Source organism: Garra rufa, chromosome 5 (genome assembly GCF_049309525.1).
Source record: "Garra rufa chromosome 5, GarRuf1.0, whole genome shotgun sequence".
NCBI lineage: Eukaryota > Metazoa > Chordata > Actinopteri > Cypriniformes > Cyprinidae > Garra > Garra rufa.
In genome coordinates, this window is record NC_133365.1 from 8,528,246 (window position 1) to 8,546,029 (window position 17,784).

The window sequence follows — 17,784 nt, forward strand, 5'->3', positions numbered from 1 at the left end:
ATATATATATATATATATATATATATATATATATATATATATATATATATATATATATATATATATATATATATATATATATATATTATATATATATATATATATATATATATATATATATATATATATATATATATATATATACACATTTATTTTTCATTAATGTATGGATGCTAATACAGACAGTAAATCTGATATGCTTTTTTACTGGCATGAACCCAAATTAGCTTTAAAAAAAATTGAGTTTGGGGGATGACGTGACCCTTCGGCAGCGATGCACGCATAGTCCTTAGCTCTGCTCACTTTGCCAATAATTATATATCCTGTCAGTAAGTTTTGAACCACACTTTATTTAGTCCACTATGAGTATCCCAGTAGTCAAGGACAGCCGTAAAAGAGAGAGTGAACAATCGCCAATAAAGAAGAAATTCAAAGATTCCACCATCTCAAGAGAGGACCTCGACGCTGCTATAGCTAACGGTATCAAGCTAGCTCTTAGGGAGCAACAAAGTACTCTTGACTCGTTAGTGGCTTCGACTGTAAGAGAAGCGATTGACTCTTTACTGACCCCAGCACTCCGTGATCTACGTCTGCATATACAAACGACCAATGATTCCGTAAAAGAGCTAAAAACAGAAGTTGAAAAGCTAGCCGTCACGGCAAAACAGACTCGTGACAGAGTCGATTCTGTTCAAACAGCTGCACGTGAGGATAGGAGGACTGTCATAGACTTAAGGAATCAGATAGAGCAAATCACCGAAAAAATGACGGACTTTGAGGACAGGAACAGGAGAAATAATGTAAGGCTGGTGGGGTTACCTGAGGGGGCAGAGGGCTCTGATGCGGCTGGCTTCCTCCGAGCTAGTCTTCCCAGGTGGATCCCTTCGCTGAAGGGCCGTGACATAGAGATTGACCGGGCCCATCGCGTGTATGACGGAAGAAAAAACTCGGATCGGCCGCGTACTCTTATCTTCCGTGTTCTAAGATGGCATGACAGATCAGCGATCCTGAAGGGTGCTCGGCAGGCATATCCGGTGAAATATACTCAAGATAATGTCACGCTACTATTCTTTCCTGATTTTAGTCCAGCCACGACTACCAAGAGAAAGAGCTTTAATCCAGTCCTGAAGAAGATGACAGCGCTTGGTCTACAGCCCTTCCTCATCTATCCTGCAGTAATTAAGTTACGGCACAAAGGTGAGCAGATGATGTTCGACTCTCCTCAAAAGGCGGAGGATTTTGTTACTTCACTTTCACCGAAGACATACTCTGCAGCGCTACAAAGCAACGGGAAGGCAACGGCTACCGTCTCAATCCCCTCAGCTCAACGAGGAAAAATCAATGATGAGGTCAGCGGCGATCCTCATAACTGCCCCGAAGAGGACAATAGCAAGGTGGCCATGGACACTTGGTAATTTCTCTCTGAGATCTTGCTCCTGCCCCTGCCCCCCGCACGCTCTCCCGCTAACGGGTAAACAATAATGTTTTTGTTTTGTTTTTTGTTTTTTTGAAAGTGTTTATTATGATTATTTTCGGGCTAATGGAGAGTAGGTTCAGTATTTAAGCTTCTGGCTCAGTGGGCCTTTTGGGAACATGTCTTGCGTTGAAGTGGACTGGTCACGCATCAGCATTTGGTTCTGTTGTTCATGCAGACCTACATTCTCGGTAATGTGCGGTCTGTTTTGGTTCTTCATAGTGGTTTGTCATTCCTTTCTCTTGTTTTCTTCTATGCTTTTCAACAGACGTCAATACTTTTATCTATCTTACTTTTCTTTGAAAAGAATTATGCATCAAAGTGGATTGGTATCTAGGATACACACTGATATTTACATGTCACTAGAAATGTGGCAATGCCTCCTTTTCTCTTCAGTTAGACAGAATCATGGTATTACAAGCACACAATGCATGTCCTAAATATCTTATCATTGAATGTGAACGGCTTAAATTCTCCTGTTAAACGTACTCGTATATTAGAATATTTGCACCGTAAATCGATCTCCTGTGCCCTGATACAAGAGTCTCATTTAAAACAATGCGATGTGGCACGTTTTCAAAATAAGTATTATAAACTGGCAGCCTTCTCTTGTGCACGTAATAAAACTAAGGGAGTGCTCATATTAGTCCACAGGAAATTACAGTTAACAATTGAACATACTGGGAATGATGAGGAAGGTAGATTTGTTTTTATACGCTGCAAAATACATAATGATAGATTAGCATTGGTCTCCGTTTACGCCCCGAATGAGGCAGACAGCACATTTTTCACAAATATTTCCAATGTGTTACTTGAGCATATTGATTGTCCTTTAGTGATGGGTGGTGACTTTAATGCCGTTTTAAATCCTGCACTGGATAAATCTCACCCTGATACTACATTTAAAGCATCCTCTAAGTTATTAAATAAATTTATCAATGAACTCAATGTAATCGATCTTTGGAGAATCCAAAATACTACATTTAAGGACTTCACTTTTTTTTCTAATAGACATAAGACTTTCTCTAGGATAGATTACATATTTCTCAGTCCATCTCTAATCTCATCCAACCCTTCCATCTCTATATTACCAATTTTATTGTCTGATCATTCTGCAGTATTATGTAATGTTCACCTTTCCAACATTAAGACCAAGGCCCCTAGATGGCGCTTTAACATATCATTATTAAATAATCAGTCATTCATTAACTCGTTAAAGGATCATATAAAGGAGTTTCTTGAAAGGAATATGTCTTTTGATGTAGACCCTCAAATATTGTGGGAAACGACGAAGTGTGTAATACGAGGATTTTGTATATCTTTTTCTTCTGCGCTAGCCAAAGCAAGAACCCGCAAATTAACACAATTAGAAAATAGGATCCAATTACTACAAAATTTACAAAAACAAAATTTTTCTGATCAACAAGCAATAGAATTGTCTTCCCTGAAAGAGGAATATGATTTACTTTCACAATCAAAGGCAGAGTTTATTTTACATAGGACGAGGCAAAAATATTATTTTGAATCAGAGAGACCTAGCCACTTATTGGCCCTCAGGTTGAGAGAATGTGAATCTAGAGCATATATCAGTGCAATAAAATCTTCAGGTGATCAGATTACCACAAATCCCAAAACAATTAACGACATATTTAAAATGTTTTACACAAATCTATACAAAACAGAAACAGATTTTGATGAGTCAATTTGTAAAGAGTACTTGGATAAACTAGAACTGCCTCGGATCACACAGTTGGATAAAGACTCTTTAGAGGCCCCGTTAAGCTTGGAGGAGATCCATGAAGCATTAAAAAGCCTTCAGAAAGGCAAGTCACCAGGCCTAGATGGCCTCCCTCCTGAATTATATTTAGAAATATGGGATATGATTGGGACTCTTATGCTTAACTCATATAATTTTGCAATTAAGTATGGTACATTTCATAGAGACCAGAAAACATCTTTGATATCATTGCTTCTTAAAAAGGGTAAAGATTCATTAGATTGCTCCAGTTACAGACCAGTATCACTCATCCCATGTGATCTTAAAGTTTATGCTAAAACTCTTGCCTCTCGCATGGAAAAGGTAATCCATAGCTTAATTAAAGAAGACCAAACTGGTTTTATCAAAGGACGCCATGCGGCCGATAATATGCGGCGACTGTTTCATGTACTTGATGTTGCAGACTCTCTACCAAGTCCTTGTGCGGTTTTTTCACTAGACGCAGAAAAAGCCTTTGATAGGCTAGAGTGGAACTATATGTGGGCAGTTCTGCAATGTTTTGGTTTTGGTGAACATTACATTTCTATGATCAAGACGCTCTACCACTCACCTGAGGCATCAGTTTTAACTGGTAATATTATTTCCCCCCCTTTTCCTTTACAGCGTGGAACAAGGCAGGGGTGTCCACTTTCCCCTTTATTATTTTGTTTATCCCTTGAGCCACTAGCACAAGCTATTAGGAACTCTGATGTTCCACCAATTAAGATTCAGGATCATAATCATATTATTTCGTTGTACGCTGATGACATTATCTTATATTTGGATCGTTTTGATATGTCAATAACCAGTATAATTAAAGAATTTGACCACTTTAGTAGTTTATCGGGGTACAAGATAAACTGGACCAAATCGGCTTTAATGCCAATCAACAATGTTAAAGTTAATTCTTCTATCCCCTCATTCATTCCTATTAAAGATTCTTTCATCTATTTGGGTATTACCATATGTAAAGACATTCATAAAATTGCCAGAAACAATTTTAATAACATTTTAGTCAAGATTAAAAATGATACTCAAAGATGGAATAATCTTAAAGTTTCTCTTCAAGGCAAAATTTCCACCGTCAAAATGAATATATTACCTCGGCTTAACTTTCTTTTCTCTATGCTGCCGCTTTCGCCTCCTACAGGTTACTTTAAGGAGATCAATTCCATACTTTCCCAGTTTATATGGAATAGTAAACGTCCCAGGATAAAACTTGCCACATTACAGCGTTCGATACATTCAGGTGGATTGGCTGTGCCAAATTTTGAATTATATTACTTGTCGTTCCAACTTAAAGCTCTTCATATTTGGGTTGATCCTCAATCTAAAGTTTCATGGAGAGTAATAGAAGCTAACAAGGTTAAACCACATAGGCTCCAAGATATTTTATTTGCTGGCGTAGGAAATAAAAATGATAAATACAAATTTGGCCCGATTGTGGCCAATTCTATTAGGATCTGGAAAAGGGTAGAATGTCTAATGGGAGGACCTTTCAAATTTTGTAACAACACACCCTTATGGCATAACTTTAAGTTTTTATGTGGAAATCGACCATTTGTCCAGCCCTCTTGGTCTACATTGGGCATAAACACATGCGGTGACTTGTATGACAACCAGGGACTCTGCTCATTTCAAGAATTAAGAAATAAGTTTTGCTTACCAGCATCATCCTATTTTGTCTTCTTTCAGTTACGTTCTGCTCTCAAAGCTTATGGCGTTCCCTGGGCATCCCCTATTCCCTCTCATCCTGTGTGGGATTGGATCGCACCATCCTATGGTCGGCCATCGGTTTCTTTAATATATAGTAAACTTAATGATCACGTTGCAAAGCCTCTTTCTATTAAATTTATATGGCAACGTGAACTTACAGATTTTGACTTATCGGTTGACTGGGACAGGGTGTGGTCCAATATAATCTTAACTTCTAAAAACTTGGCTCATCGTCTAATCCATTTCAAAGTCATCCACAGAGCATACATAACTCCTTATAAGAGATTCAAAATGAAGCTGCAATCGAATTACAACTGTCATATCTGTAACACTGCATCTTCAGGTACTTTTCTCCACATGTTTTGGGAATGTCCAATTATTGTCAGTCTATGGTCTCATGTAAATTTTATTTTGTCCTTTTTACTACAAGTTGACTATGTGTCTAATCCTGGTTTATGTCTTCTCAATGACGATTCTAATTTCTGTATAAGTACACTAAAAAAGAAAATGTTGTTTGCTGGTTTTACAGCTGCAAAGAAGGCAATCATACAAAACTGGTATACTCCGCAAATGTGTGCGAAAACATTTTGGATTCATAGTCTCCTTAAAATAGTGACTTGTGAATGTACAGTAGCACGAATTAACAAGGCTAAACCTAGTACCATTGATGCATGGCAATGTTTTGCTTCCAAAATTTTAGATTATGTAAAGGAATGACCATATAAAGGTTATTGTGTTTTTTTTTTTTTTTTTTCTTTCTTTCTCAGATTGTAAAATTTTTGATATGTCTGTTGCTTCTCTTGTTCTTTGTTTGTTTGTTTGTTTGAAAAGACAATAAAATATTGATCACAAAAAAAAAAAAAAAAATTGAGTTTCCTACTTGTGATTACGACTCTGTGGTGATGTTCATGTGCGTTCAACTTATTTTTTCTGACATGACCTGAATGCACCATTTTTTAATTACATTTTTTTTTTACATTTCCGATAATCCATTTTTTCATGACTTTAAGCAGTAGTTTGAGGAACTGAAAATAAAAGCACACATAAATAGGTCACACACAGGAGAAGAGGGAGCAGTGACTGTCTCAGCAAACAACTTAAATACAGTCAGACAAGCACTCAGACAAAAGATGACACCTTCAGTATGTGACATACAACCCCCTCCCACTTCCCTCACATTCCCAGCCTTTAGGGTTCGTGAAAGGAGTAGAACTCGGTGAAATCACAGAGAAAGAAAGATGTTGAGTGAACTACATCTGACATGAGAGGAAAGAGATACAGTGAAGAGAAAATATGGAGACAGGGTGAAGGAAAGATAAAAGAAGAGAGGAGTCGAAGACAGAACAGGACGAGACGGGAAGGACAGAGGGGAAAAGAGACGAGAGAAAGCAAATACAGACAACAGCAGAGACGTGGAAATGAAAGCAAAGACAGAGCGAAAGAAAACGGCCTAAATCTTCCATTAGAATATCAAACACGCGACCCAGATGAAGTCTATCGCGCAATTCTCCGCTCACAGGAAATGGAGGGATCAAAGTGTGCTCTTGTGAAAGCTGAGAGCGCAACTTCTGCGTCTTTATTTGCTGTAGCGTGTCAGTCAAATATGTGGAGCTTTACTATGCAAAGAGACTGGGGGATATAGGAGTAATATTAGGAATTGTGTTCCGTCAGATCACATCTCAGCTGTCTGTTTCCTCTAGGACGCTCGTTCAGAGCCGTTCCAGACACTCTTAAAGCCACTGGATGACAGTGTCAGGAATGGGAAAATGCAAAATGCTAGACTTTTTGACATTAATCGTAAAATAGGACAGCGAGTGCAGACATATGGACGTGAGGCGGCTGGCTGACTCGGCACCAGCATCTCTCTGAAAAGTTAGTTTGGAATGGCAGCTGATTGTGTTGAGGGGGAAACTGTTTTTTATAAGGAGGTCATGTGTGAACATTTTGTATGTGTGTGTGTGTGTGTGTGTGTGCCATAGACCAAATAACATACAGCAGTTTTGCTTCATAACCCAAATAAGTGTTCCCTATGGTTCTCAGCAGAGGCTATTTACACTAAGAGCAAACAGCAATAGATGCAATTCTTAGTGATAGATGCTATTAGCACAAAGTGAAAATAGAGATAGATGCTATTTAAACTAATTGCAAATAGCTATAGATTCTATTTGCATCTTGTTAAAATAGAAGGATTTTCTGCTATTTATACTACTTATTGAAAATTGTGGCAATTGCATGCACCCTCAGTATTGTAGTGCATTATAAAATAGTATGCAATAATAATGTATTGAGTGTAAATTATCATTTTAATTCATATTATTAAATGGGTGTCACCTTATTGGGACAATATAAGCCCTCCCTACACCCACCCTAACCCTACCCAATACTTTATTGGCAACTTTTAAGTTATTTCCTTCATTTTTATTTTAAATAAATGCCTTTGTAATATGAAATTTGAAAAGGGAGAACAAACGTTTTGCAAAAGGCGGATTCAAACCCAGGTCAATCATATCAAAAATGACTATGGCATGCATTTTACCAACTACACCACTGGAGTTGTTGTTAGACTAACGTCTTTTGTAGTGTTGACTACCCCAATCACACGTTGGTGGATGGAGTTAGTGTAGATAGTATCTGCATATGCCTATAGACACACAGTTCCTTTATATGAAAAAAAATAAATAAAAAGTTTGTGTTTGTTTCCAAGTTGTACTCTCATTGCATTTGTGACCATGGACCACAAAACTAGTTATAGGGGTATACTTTTTATTTTATTTTTAAATTGAGATTTATACATCATATGAAAGATGAATAAATACGCTTTCCATTGATGTATGGTTTGTTATAGGACAATATTTAGCCGAGATACCATGATTTGAAAATCTGGAATCTGAGGGTACAACAAAAATACAAATAAAAAAATATTAAGAAAATCTACTTTAAAGTTGTCCAAGTGAACTTCTTAGCCATGCATATTACTAATCAAAAACTAAGTTTTGAAATTTTTACAGTGGAAGTTTACTAAATATCTTCATAGAACATGATCTTTACTTAATATCCTAATAATTTTTGGCATAAAAGAAAAATCAATAATTTTGACCATGCAAAGTATTTTTGGCTATTGCTACAAATTTACCCGTGCTACTTAAGACTGGTTTTGTGGTCAAGGGTCACATATGAGAAATAAGGAAGGTTTTCATTAAACATAGTATTCCAAACCAAAACTGGTCCTTTCGAAGGACCCTTTAAAGGGTACAACTTAGGGATGCTTCACTTTACTGATTCTTTGTGCAGGTTTAGGTTTAATTGTACAGCAGTGACACTTCCTTAATTGGCTCCGCAAAATGGTGTAGAATTGCGTTCCAACTTTTTTTTTTTTTGGTTCCAATCTTACACCCTTCATCTTTTCAGTGCTCTCACTCTGGTTGGTACACCCTTTAGAGAGATTAGGGCATAAGAACAAACCCATTACAATGGAACACAGCATTTATGAATGGATCATTGAATAATTCACTTACTCGATTAATTTAAAGTGCAGATTTATTTATTAAAGCAGCTGCTGTGTGTTGATGTGCAGTGGTTATGCTGTGGATTTGTTTGGAACCATGTTTGTTGGCAAAGTAAATCAAACATAGAAAATATTTGGTCTAAAATGTAACAATATTTAGAACAGAGCAGAAAAATCAATATCATTTTACATATTTTGGAAAAACAGCACTCTTGCTCATGTTGTATTGCATATCTATCAATACTATATAATAGTACTCCCACAGGGGCATTTTTTAGATTTTTCCATTGTCAGTGTAACTGCATTCTAACAGGGTACATCATGCACCATTTGTTTTTATTTTATTTTTCGTTAAACTAAGCTATTTTTGAACTACAATTGGCATTTTCCAGTACACCAGTGTAATTTCTTTCACTTTGTCTGTCATCTTGGACTTGCCATTTGACCAAGCTCGCTGCAATTCTTTCTGGGATTGCCTATTTCTTGAAAGATACACATGATGCCATTTGGACTGGTGTTCATCAAAACAGATTTAAAATGCTGTTGAGTCAGACAGCTTCCTGCTTGTTTTAAAGCAGAGCCATTCAATGCTGTTTCAACAAGGCATCTTTTAGTCACTAGAGTCGCTATAACACATAAAGCCTAGATTTTAACAGGCATACAATGTACTTTTTGAGTGTTCCTCACCTTAAAAACACTGTAGTAATGTTCATTTAGCTCCTGAGAAGTGAAATACTGAAGCAAACGTAACATATTCAGAGTGTGCAGTGATTTATGTAAGTGTCACTGATACTGACAGGTACGTTTTCATGGCAACGGAAGGATATTATATCAGGAAAGAATAAATGCCAATGCCAGTATTTCACTCTCAAGCTGTATCCAAGCTCAAAAACATTATAAACTGCACACCGTTTCAATTTCCCTTCTGTATCTACAACCTTCTGTTTACCTAGGCTGACTCTTTTTGCTTTTACAGTACTTTTATAGGGTCATAATGTGAAAATTTTGTATTATTGTGCATAAAAACACTTACCTCTGCTTTATGGCAAAAAAAAAAAGGCTTTAGTGAGCTCCTCAGATTTTACACATTTTTTGGCCGATTAACATATTTTGGTTCACACAGCTCTAAATACGCTTACAGTATTACGGGCTCATTCCAGCACTGTCATCGCTTATTTGTAATATCTCTTGATGACAAACACTGCAGGACATTTTTCACACTGTGTATAGCAGCATCTTTTTAATTACATCCTTGCAACAATGATTAAAATGTGCCGTTTTAATATTATGACGTCTTAAATTGTAAAACAACTGGCACAGTGAGCGAGATGAAGGCTACACGATCACAAAAGCCTGAGCTGAACCAGTGCATCAAGGTGAAAACACAAGTGTCTCTCGCGCTTCAGTGCAGATTTTAAGACCATTAGAGCGACCACATGCCCGAACGCGGCTTTATCCTTTAATGCACTGAAGATATAGAGACCTATTGCATGTGTCCTCTGCAGTGACTTTTTATGTTATTATCTTGAAAGCTTATTTTTAAAGTCACTGCACGGCAAGTGGAAGCATTCTTGAGGAAAGGACAGCAGTTGTGCTGTGAGAGCTCGTACAAGTACATGCAATGTCCATTAGCATCTCAACCATATAGATTCAATACATTCTTTAATTACTGTTCGGTAGGGCTTCTTTTAACACATTTGATTCAGAGCTTTAAAACGCTTATTTTCTCTCCTCACTCATGCAATCTTCTTATCTTTTATCAAAATTGGTCAGTTTGTGCAGGCACAAGGACATTTGACTATAATATGGAAGGCACACAGAGCCAAAAGTTTTTAAATGGAATGCATTTATAGAAAAACCTAAAAATGACATTACAAATCATGACATAAGGCTGACATCAGACAAAACGTAATGATAAATTATCCCTCATGAATAAATATAACGTCTGATGTTTACATGCATACTGGTCTACCATTACGACATAATTCATGAATTAACATGATCTCTATTGCACTGTGTCACATATGGAAATATATTCTCATATTTTATTATTAATTTTATTATTACAGGACTGGATGTTAATAAAGATTTGTATTGTAATTATAAATAGGACTATTCAATGACTGTTAATCATTAAAGTATTTGTTGAAATGTGTAAAATGCATTCTTTTACAATAAATTCCCACTAAAGCATTTCCTGGGCTCTGTAATTGTCTACGCTTTTTCACTCCTCATGAGTTTACTTTACTGCAGTATAAGAGTACAGCAGTTGGGATGAAATCGCCCAACTGAATTCATTTTTATAGAGAAATTGATGCTGAACGATACACATTTTTCAAGACAGACCTACCATGACGTTGTTAAGAAGTGATATATAAAACGTTTCTTAGAAGCCATATGTTAAATATGTATTTACTGTGAATAACCACACTACAGAAAATCCTGGAGAAAGATATACAATTCAAAGAATTAGAAATTAGATTTTTTTCCCCCCATATAGCCCCAAAAAAAAGACTCTCTGCATCCATGAACTATTGTCAAAAATGCCTCTCTACATCTTCAAAGGTCTTATATTTTTTTAAGTGTAATCATTTGTAAATGTATTGTTTTTACTGTAAATTATTACTGTAAATTATTATTATGATGCTACACACACACACACACACACACACACATATATATATATATATATATATATATATATATATATATATATATATATATATATATATATATATATATATACTTTTTGCCTTAAATCATTGAGCAGGTTTGCTTTGGCTGATGGATTGCTTTATTAAAGATGTTTTTTTGTTTTTTTGTTTTTATCCCTATGGAGAAAACACTTCAAGAACAAGGGCTGGGCTCCTTGTTGCACCTTTGATTAGTGGATTAAATAAATCCTAGAAGAATATTTTAAGGGAGGAATACATAATGTTTTCAAATGATATAAACCAGAAGGAAGGGTACTTCATAGACTGATATAATAATGACATGCTGTAAAGATCTGTGGAGTCCTGCAGAACAAAAATACGTTTACACTTTCTTGGAGAGCGCATATCGTTATTTTAATGACTCCCTGCTCAGATATGTAGCAGTATTGTGATACAAGTGCCACAAATTCCTGTTCTCTTGAAGCTGATAATTGCCCAATAATGAAGCTGGAGCTCCTTCATCTAAACCCAAAGAAAAATCACAAAATCTCTTGCATCTCTGATGTTTCTCCTGTCTCAGAAGACATCCCAACAATGTCCCAAACTCTGTTTAGATTTGCTACAATACATCAAACATCTCTCAGTATGACAACCATACCCTCAATTGTGCCTTGTCGTTGTTGTTTTCTTTCTCTCTCTCTCCTACAGACCTTCTGAAGTGGCATAAAACATCAGCAATCTCTGTTAAACCTCCTGAATGATGAAAGAGCAACCTCACAGAAATAACTAGTTGGTAATACTTTATAATACATTTGAATTCATTAACAACACATATCATGGACTACGAATCACCACGACACCTAAAGCATTAATTAAAATCTACTTCCATCAAATTATACATTTGCATTGGTAGCACTTTACAAGATTTCATTTGTTAACATGAGTTAACATGAACTAACAATGAACAATACTTCTACATTCTTAGCATTTACTAAAACATTTTTAGACACAAAAATATATTTTAATATTAGTTTATGCACTGTGAACAACTGCATTAACACGTTTACTACCTAACATTATAATACATGTTATGAAAATGCATTGCTCATTGTTAGTTTATGCATTAAACAATCTTAACAAGTGAGACCCGATCTTTATTTTTAAGAGTCTTTAGAATAGTTTCAGAGTAAACAATAGAAATCACTGCTCAATAAGAACCACAGACAGCTAACGTATACACACAATGCATGTTCCCAAACCTCCACACCAATGCATTTCAATGATTTGTTTACTTGCTTACCATTATTTGATCATCATAATAATAATAAAAAACACTAAATAAATAAACTAATTTATTGAGATTGCAGTCACACTCAAAGAGCAATTTCTCCCCGATGCAATTCTTCAGAAGTTGAAAAAATGGTCACACTTTAGCTTGGAGACCAGTTTTCACTAATAACTACGACTTTTTTCTCAAAAAATTCAACATTTGCTGGTTGTTAATAGTAAGGTTTAACTTAAGTTTAAGCTAAGTTTTGTTATGTTTAGGTATGGGGTTAGATTCGAGAAGTAGTTAATTTCCAAACCAAAAATGTACAGATAATGTACTCAATCCATGGTAATCCAAGAAGTTCATGTCTTTCTTTCTTCAGTCTTAAAGAAATTGTTTTTTGAGGAAAACATTTCAGGATTTCTTTCCATACAGTGGACTTCTATGGTGCCCCTGAGTTTGAACTTTCAAAAAGCAGTTTAAATGCAGCTTCAAAAGGGTTCTATCCCAGCAGAGGAAGAAGGTTCTTATTTTATATACATTTTATAGTCTTGGTTTAGATCTGTGTGAACTGTGTGTATTCCTGTTTATGACAGTTAGGGTCTGTCGAAAAACTCCCATTTAATATTCTCCTCTAACTTCAAAATGCACCCTACATCGCTGCAGAAGTACCGACCCAGTGTTTACAAAGTGAATATTCAAAGAAGGTCAAACATCCTTTACCAAAAAATGATAAAACAGCGATGTGGGGCGATTTTGAAGTTGGAGGAGAAAATGAGATAGGAGTTTTTCAACGTTAACTGTCATCATATATGTCCAATATGTGGAGAGAAATCCTGAAATGTTTTCCTCAAAAACATAATTTCTTTACAACTGAAGAAAGATATGAACATCTTGGATGGCAGGGGGTGGGTACATCTGTAAATTTGTGTTCTGGAAGTGAACTACTCCTTTAAGGGATTTAGAATGCGGCCATGCAGAATAAGGCATTAATATGTGCTTTATAAGTACTAATAAACAGCCAATATGCTAGTAATATGCATGCTAATAAGCAACTACTTAATAGTGAGAACTGGTCCCTGAATGAAAATGTTATCAATCAATTCACTGAGATTGCACTCACTTTCAAAAAGCACTTTCTTGTCAATGCAATATTTCAGAGCCAGAAAAACATTCACTTCAGAAATGCTCATGATTTCTCCCAAGCCTGGAATGCATATTGTAAAGATCTCAGCATTTTCATGAGCATGGGAACCCTGCAAGCACAATAGTGTGGCACTGATCAGATTGCATGCATATATCCATTCTGAATGGCTAGAAATGAATTCTTGGGAGGCTTCTTCATGGCCCCATAAAACGATAAAACAGGTTCAAACCAAGGACAGTTCTTCAAAATGTGGCCATTTTTAAGAGAACTCAACAGAAACTTCATATTTGACCACGAGTAAAGGCCAGTAGCAGACTAAACAGTGCAAAGAGTGCATGGTGTTGATTACTCACCTATAAATTTTATACCGGGTCGTGAATCCTTGGCGAAATCTTTCCATGAAGGAGAGGTACCCCTTCGAGTGGTGGAAAGGGCCACGGTCAGAGATGAGCCAATCAAACTGCTTGGTAACATGCTGCTCGTTGGCCGAGGGCTCTTGGCGGGAAGACTGAACTGTTATATGGTCCCATATAAACAGGAAATAAGTGACTTCAATGAGCCTCCAGTTCATGCTTCACTCTCGACCGCTCTCTGCTCATTCTCGCTCCATTCTGTGGAGACCTGCAGGACGCAAGAAACACAAGACAACATCTGAGCATCCTTCATCAAACTCTGACACCACTGCTGTTGCAATGGAATCTAATCACGTTGGCATAACCCACGACAGCAGCCCGATAGTTTATTTTATTAGCAGGCGGTTTGCAGAGCGGCGCACTAACACGACTCGGTGCCCTTTTCACCGACAAGAATGAATTACAAACAGGAAGTGCAGCCTTCACTTTATTCAGACTAATTGGTGGCATGATAAGTTCAGACGGGGTGAGTGTCAGCTTTATGATATGTTGTGACATGGGGTCGGATCATGGAGGAGGATGGCGGCGCATCTCCACCGGCTAATTAACACCGGGCATGCATTCACACAAGAATTTATTGCATTAGCTTCATTTAAGCAATTAAGTGGTAAATGCTGATATCCTGGTGGAAGTGAGATGGACAGCAGTAAATATGCTCTTGTCTAGAGGCGTCTGTAAAAGAGATGTTAACATTAAAATCAGAGATCAATGATGATTCTGAGTCCCCCCAAAAAAACCTCTCTCCATCTCTATACGTCTCTATGTCAAGCCATTCCAAAGTTAAAGGGATAGTTCACCCAAAAATGAAAATTTTATGTTTATCTGCTTACCCCCAGGGCATACAAGATGTAGGTGACTTTGTTTCTTTAGTAGAACACAAACAAAGATTTTTAACTCAAACCATTGCAGTCAGTCATATAATGGCATCCAATGGGCTCCACAGCTTTGAGAGTCAAAAATACATACACAGTCAAAACCAAATTAAACCCTGTGGCTCGTGACGATACATTGAGGTCTTAACATATGAAACAATCGGTCTGTGTGAGAAACTGAACAGTATTTATATCATTTTTTTCCTCTGATCCACCGCAATGTTCAACTGTCCTGAGCGCGCTCACAACAGCCGGCGTGTGACGAAATGCAAGCAACCATAACTTCAGTTGATCGGTCGGTGAAAAGTCAACACTCCCAGATGAGTTCGCGCAAGCAAACGTAATCTTATAGGGGGGCGGGGGTCCTCCAAAATCCAAAACGGTTACCCGCGGTTACGAGTCATCCAAAAATATTTTTAATGATATTCGGGTCGCGGTCGGTCAGGTTGTTTGAAGTAAAGATGCCAATTAAACCTTTGTAATTTATATAGTACTAGACACAATTTTCTATGAAATACATAGACCTACACTTTATTGGCTGAATAATATTTACCTTTTGAATGTTGAGGTTATTAACTGTTGAATAAATGCTGACGCGGGACAAAATGCCCAATTTCCCAATACGAACTGAGCAATGTCATTGTACCATTTTAATAGGCTACTTTTAAATGCATATAGCTCAGTAATGTCAGTTTTCTGTATTTTCTGAGAGGGGGTGGGATTTTTGTTGGGGGAGAGTCGGGGGAGAGATGCACACTTCGATTAGACTGTATAAACACTTGCAGCATCTTAATTGTTAAGAAAATGGTATTCCTAATAAATGTCTCGAATATTTTGATTATGTCCAATGCTTCTCTTTCTTTTTGGAATTATTAAACCAATTGCACTATGTCTTTTCAAATGCCTAGGTCTGTTTAATTTCCTTAATTATAAAATTTTAAACGTTTATTCAAGCAATAATATATAAATTATCTCTTGTATATGCTTGTTTAAAACCAGGGATTAAAAACGAATTCCAAGTAAAAACGGTATTTTTTCTTTACATTTCCAGAGAGCGAAACAAACAAAATTAAACATTACTTAATAAATTCAAGGCACTATAATTTCCTTATTCATTTGATACAACTATTATAGCTATACAATTAATATATATATAAAATTATATTATTTTGTCATATTCGTGATTCCTGAATTTATATATGAAAACTTCGTTTTGAAGTGCATTCGTTATGTTTGTATAAGAAAATTCGTTAACCTAGCCTGTTAAGTTGATTTAATATTCTTGATAATTTTTATAAGAAGTTAAAAGTTAAGAAAAAAGGAATTAGCTTGTTGTCTATATACATTTAGGACTATAGGCTAATCTTTTTCTTAACTTTTATTACACTGTAGATCGAAATAAAATAATTATTGATCATATTTAACACTGGAGAATCACTGACATAATTTAGAGTACTTCGAAAACGAAACTATTTAAATCTGTATAAAGGAAAGACAAAATAAATCACAACAAGAACAATTTGTATTTTTCTTGTGATCAAGAACATTTCTTTTGACAAAATTACCTAATTAATACCGAATGATGTTTGACAGTGAACGCATCTCCACCGCATAGCCGCATATAAATGATGTTGTCAGTCGCAAATACTAAACATGTGGGTCAGGAAGCGGGTCGGGTACAATATTTTCTTTTTCTTTTTTTTTCTTTTTTTTGCGGTCCAAGTTGCGGGCGGGTTAGTTGAAAACGTTGGTCGGGTTCGGGTTGTTTATACATTGACCCGCGCATCACTGATTTACATTAGTTAACAACATTTATTGTGATCTTAAAATTATATTTAAAGGAAAATAAATATAAAAAAATATAAATATAAAAAAGAGGGTGTTTCCTAAACAAATACATTTTTTTTTGACACCAGGAAACAGCAAATACAATAATTTAAAGTTAATAATTGTTACTATCAAATATTTTTTTAGCACCTCAATTTTATTAGGGGCTTCTCTGGGCCCCCTCTCAGTCATGGGCCCCGAAAATCGTCATCGTTTACCCCCTTTACAGCGCCCCAGCATAGAAGAACCATTTTTGGTTCCACAACGAACCATTCAGTCAAAGGTTATTTGAAGAACCATCTCTTTCTTACCTTTTTATAATCTGAAGAACCTTCTTTTGCCACAAAGAACCTTTTGTGAAACAGAAAGGTTCTTCAGATATTGAAGGTTCTTTATGGAACCAATAACCAAAAAAGGTTATTCTATGGCATCGTGAAGCACCTTTATTTTTAAGAGTGTAAGCAGATAAACATCACATTTTCATTTTTGGGTGATCCCTTTAAATCTCATGAAAACTATCCTAACGTGTTTCACCTCAAAAAAATAAAAATAAAAATAAATAAATTGGACCATTCTCATCACTGTTAAAAAGATATACTTTAAAGTTGTAAGCAGGGTTAAACCCTATAATTAAACAATAATAAAATCACTTGGATTTACTGTGAACCATGGAAAAAGATCACAGTGCTGAACAACACAGTGCATCAGATTACTTATATAATTACACTGTCTTTGCTATTTAATAACCGTACTAAATCATATTGAATTTTAGCCTTTGTTAGAATAAATAAGAAATGTTAGGGCAACTGGTGAGTAACACAGTTTCATGTACTCACCAGCACCGATATTTACTCTCATTCGGCACTCGGTTCAATTTAGCCCTTATCATGGTAGAATGTGTGTTTTATTGTACTGAATTCAATCATTTCCATGACACTCATGAGAAGCAGATGTTTTTAAGTGAGAAAAACATTTTCTCATTTTGGAGAAAATAATGCAAAACTGTTTTGGTTCTAAAAACAGGCATCAATGTCTTTTGCAAAATCTAAAGCAAAAGATATGTGAGCTTTCAACAGCCGAGTAGTGTATGTTATTAAAATGAGCTGCATTTCCATATCACAGCATATGTCAGCAGCACTCTTTATGACTG

General features: G+C 36.0%; 1 protein-coding gene across 1 annotated transcript in view; it reads right to left on the minus strand.

The window, feature by feature from the left end:
• brinp1 (bone morphogenetic protein/retinoic acid inducible neural-specific 1) overlaps positions 1-17,784 on the minus strand; it is a 159,372-nt gene that overhangs the window by 105,631 nt on the left and 35,957 nt on the right. Inside the window, exon 2 of the mRNA XM_073839914.1 lies at positions 13,876-14,143. Coding sequence (XP_073696015.1) covers positions 13,876-14,093 — 218 coding nt within the window. The 5' untranslated portion in view covers positions 14,094-14,143. The remainder of the gene's footprint in view (positions 1-13,875; positions 14,144-17,784) is intronic.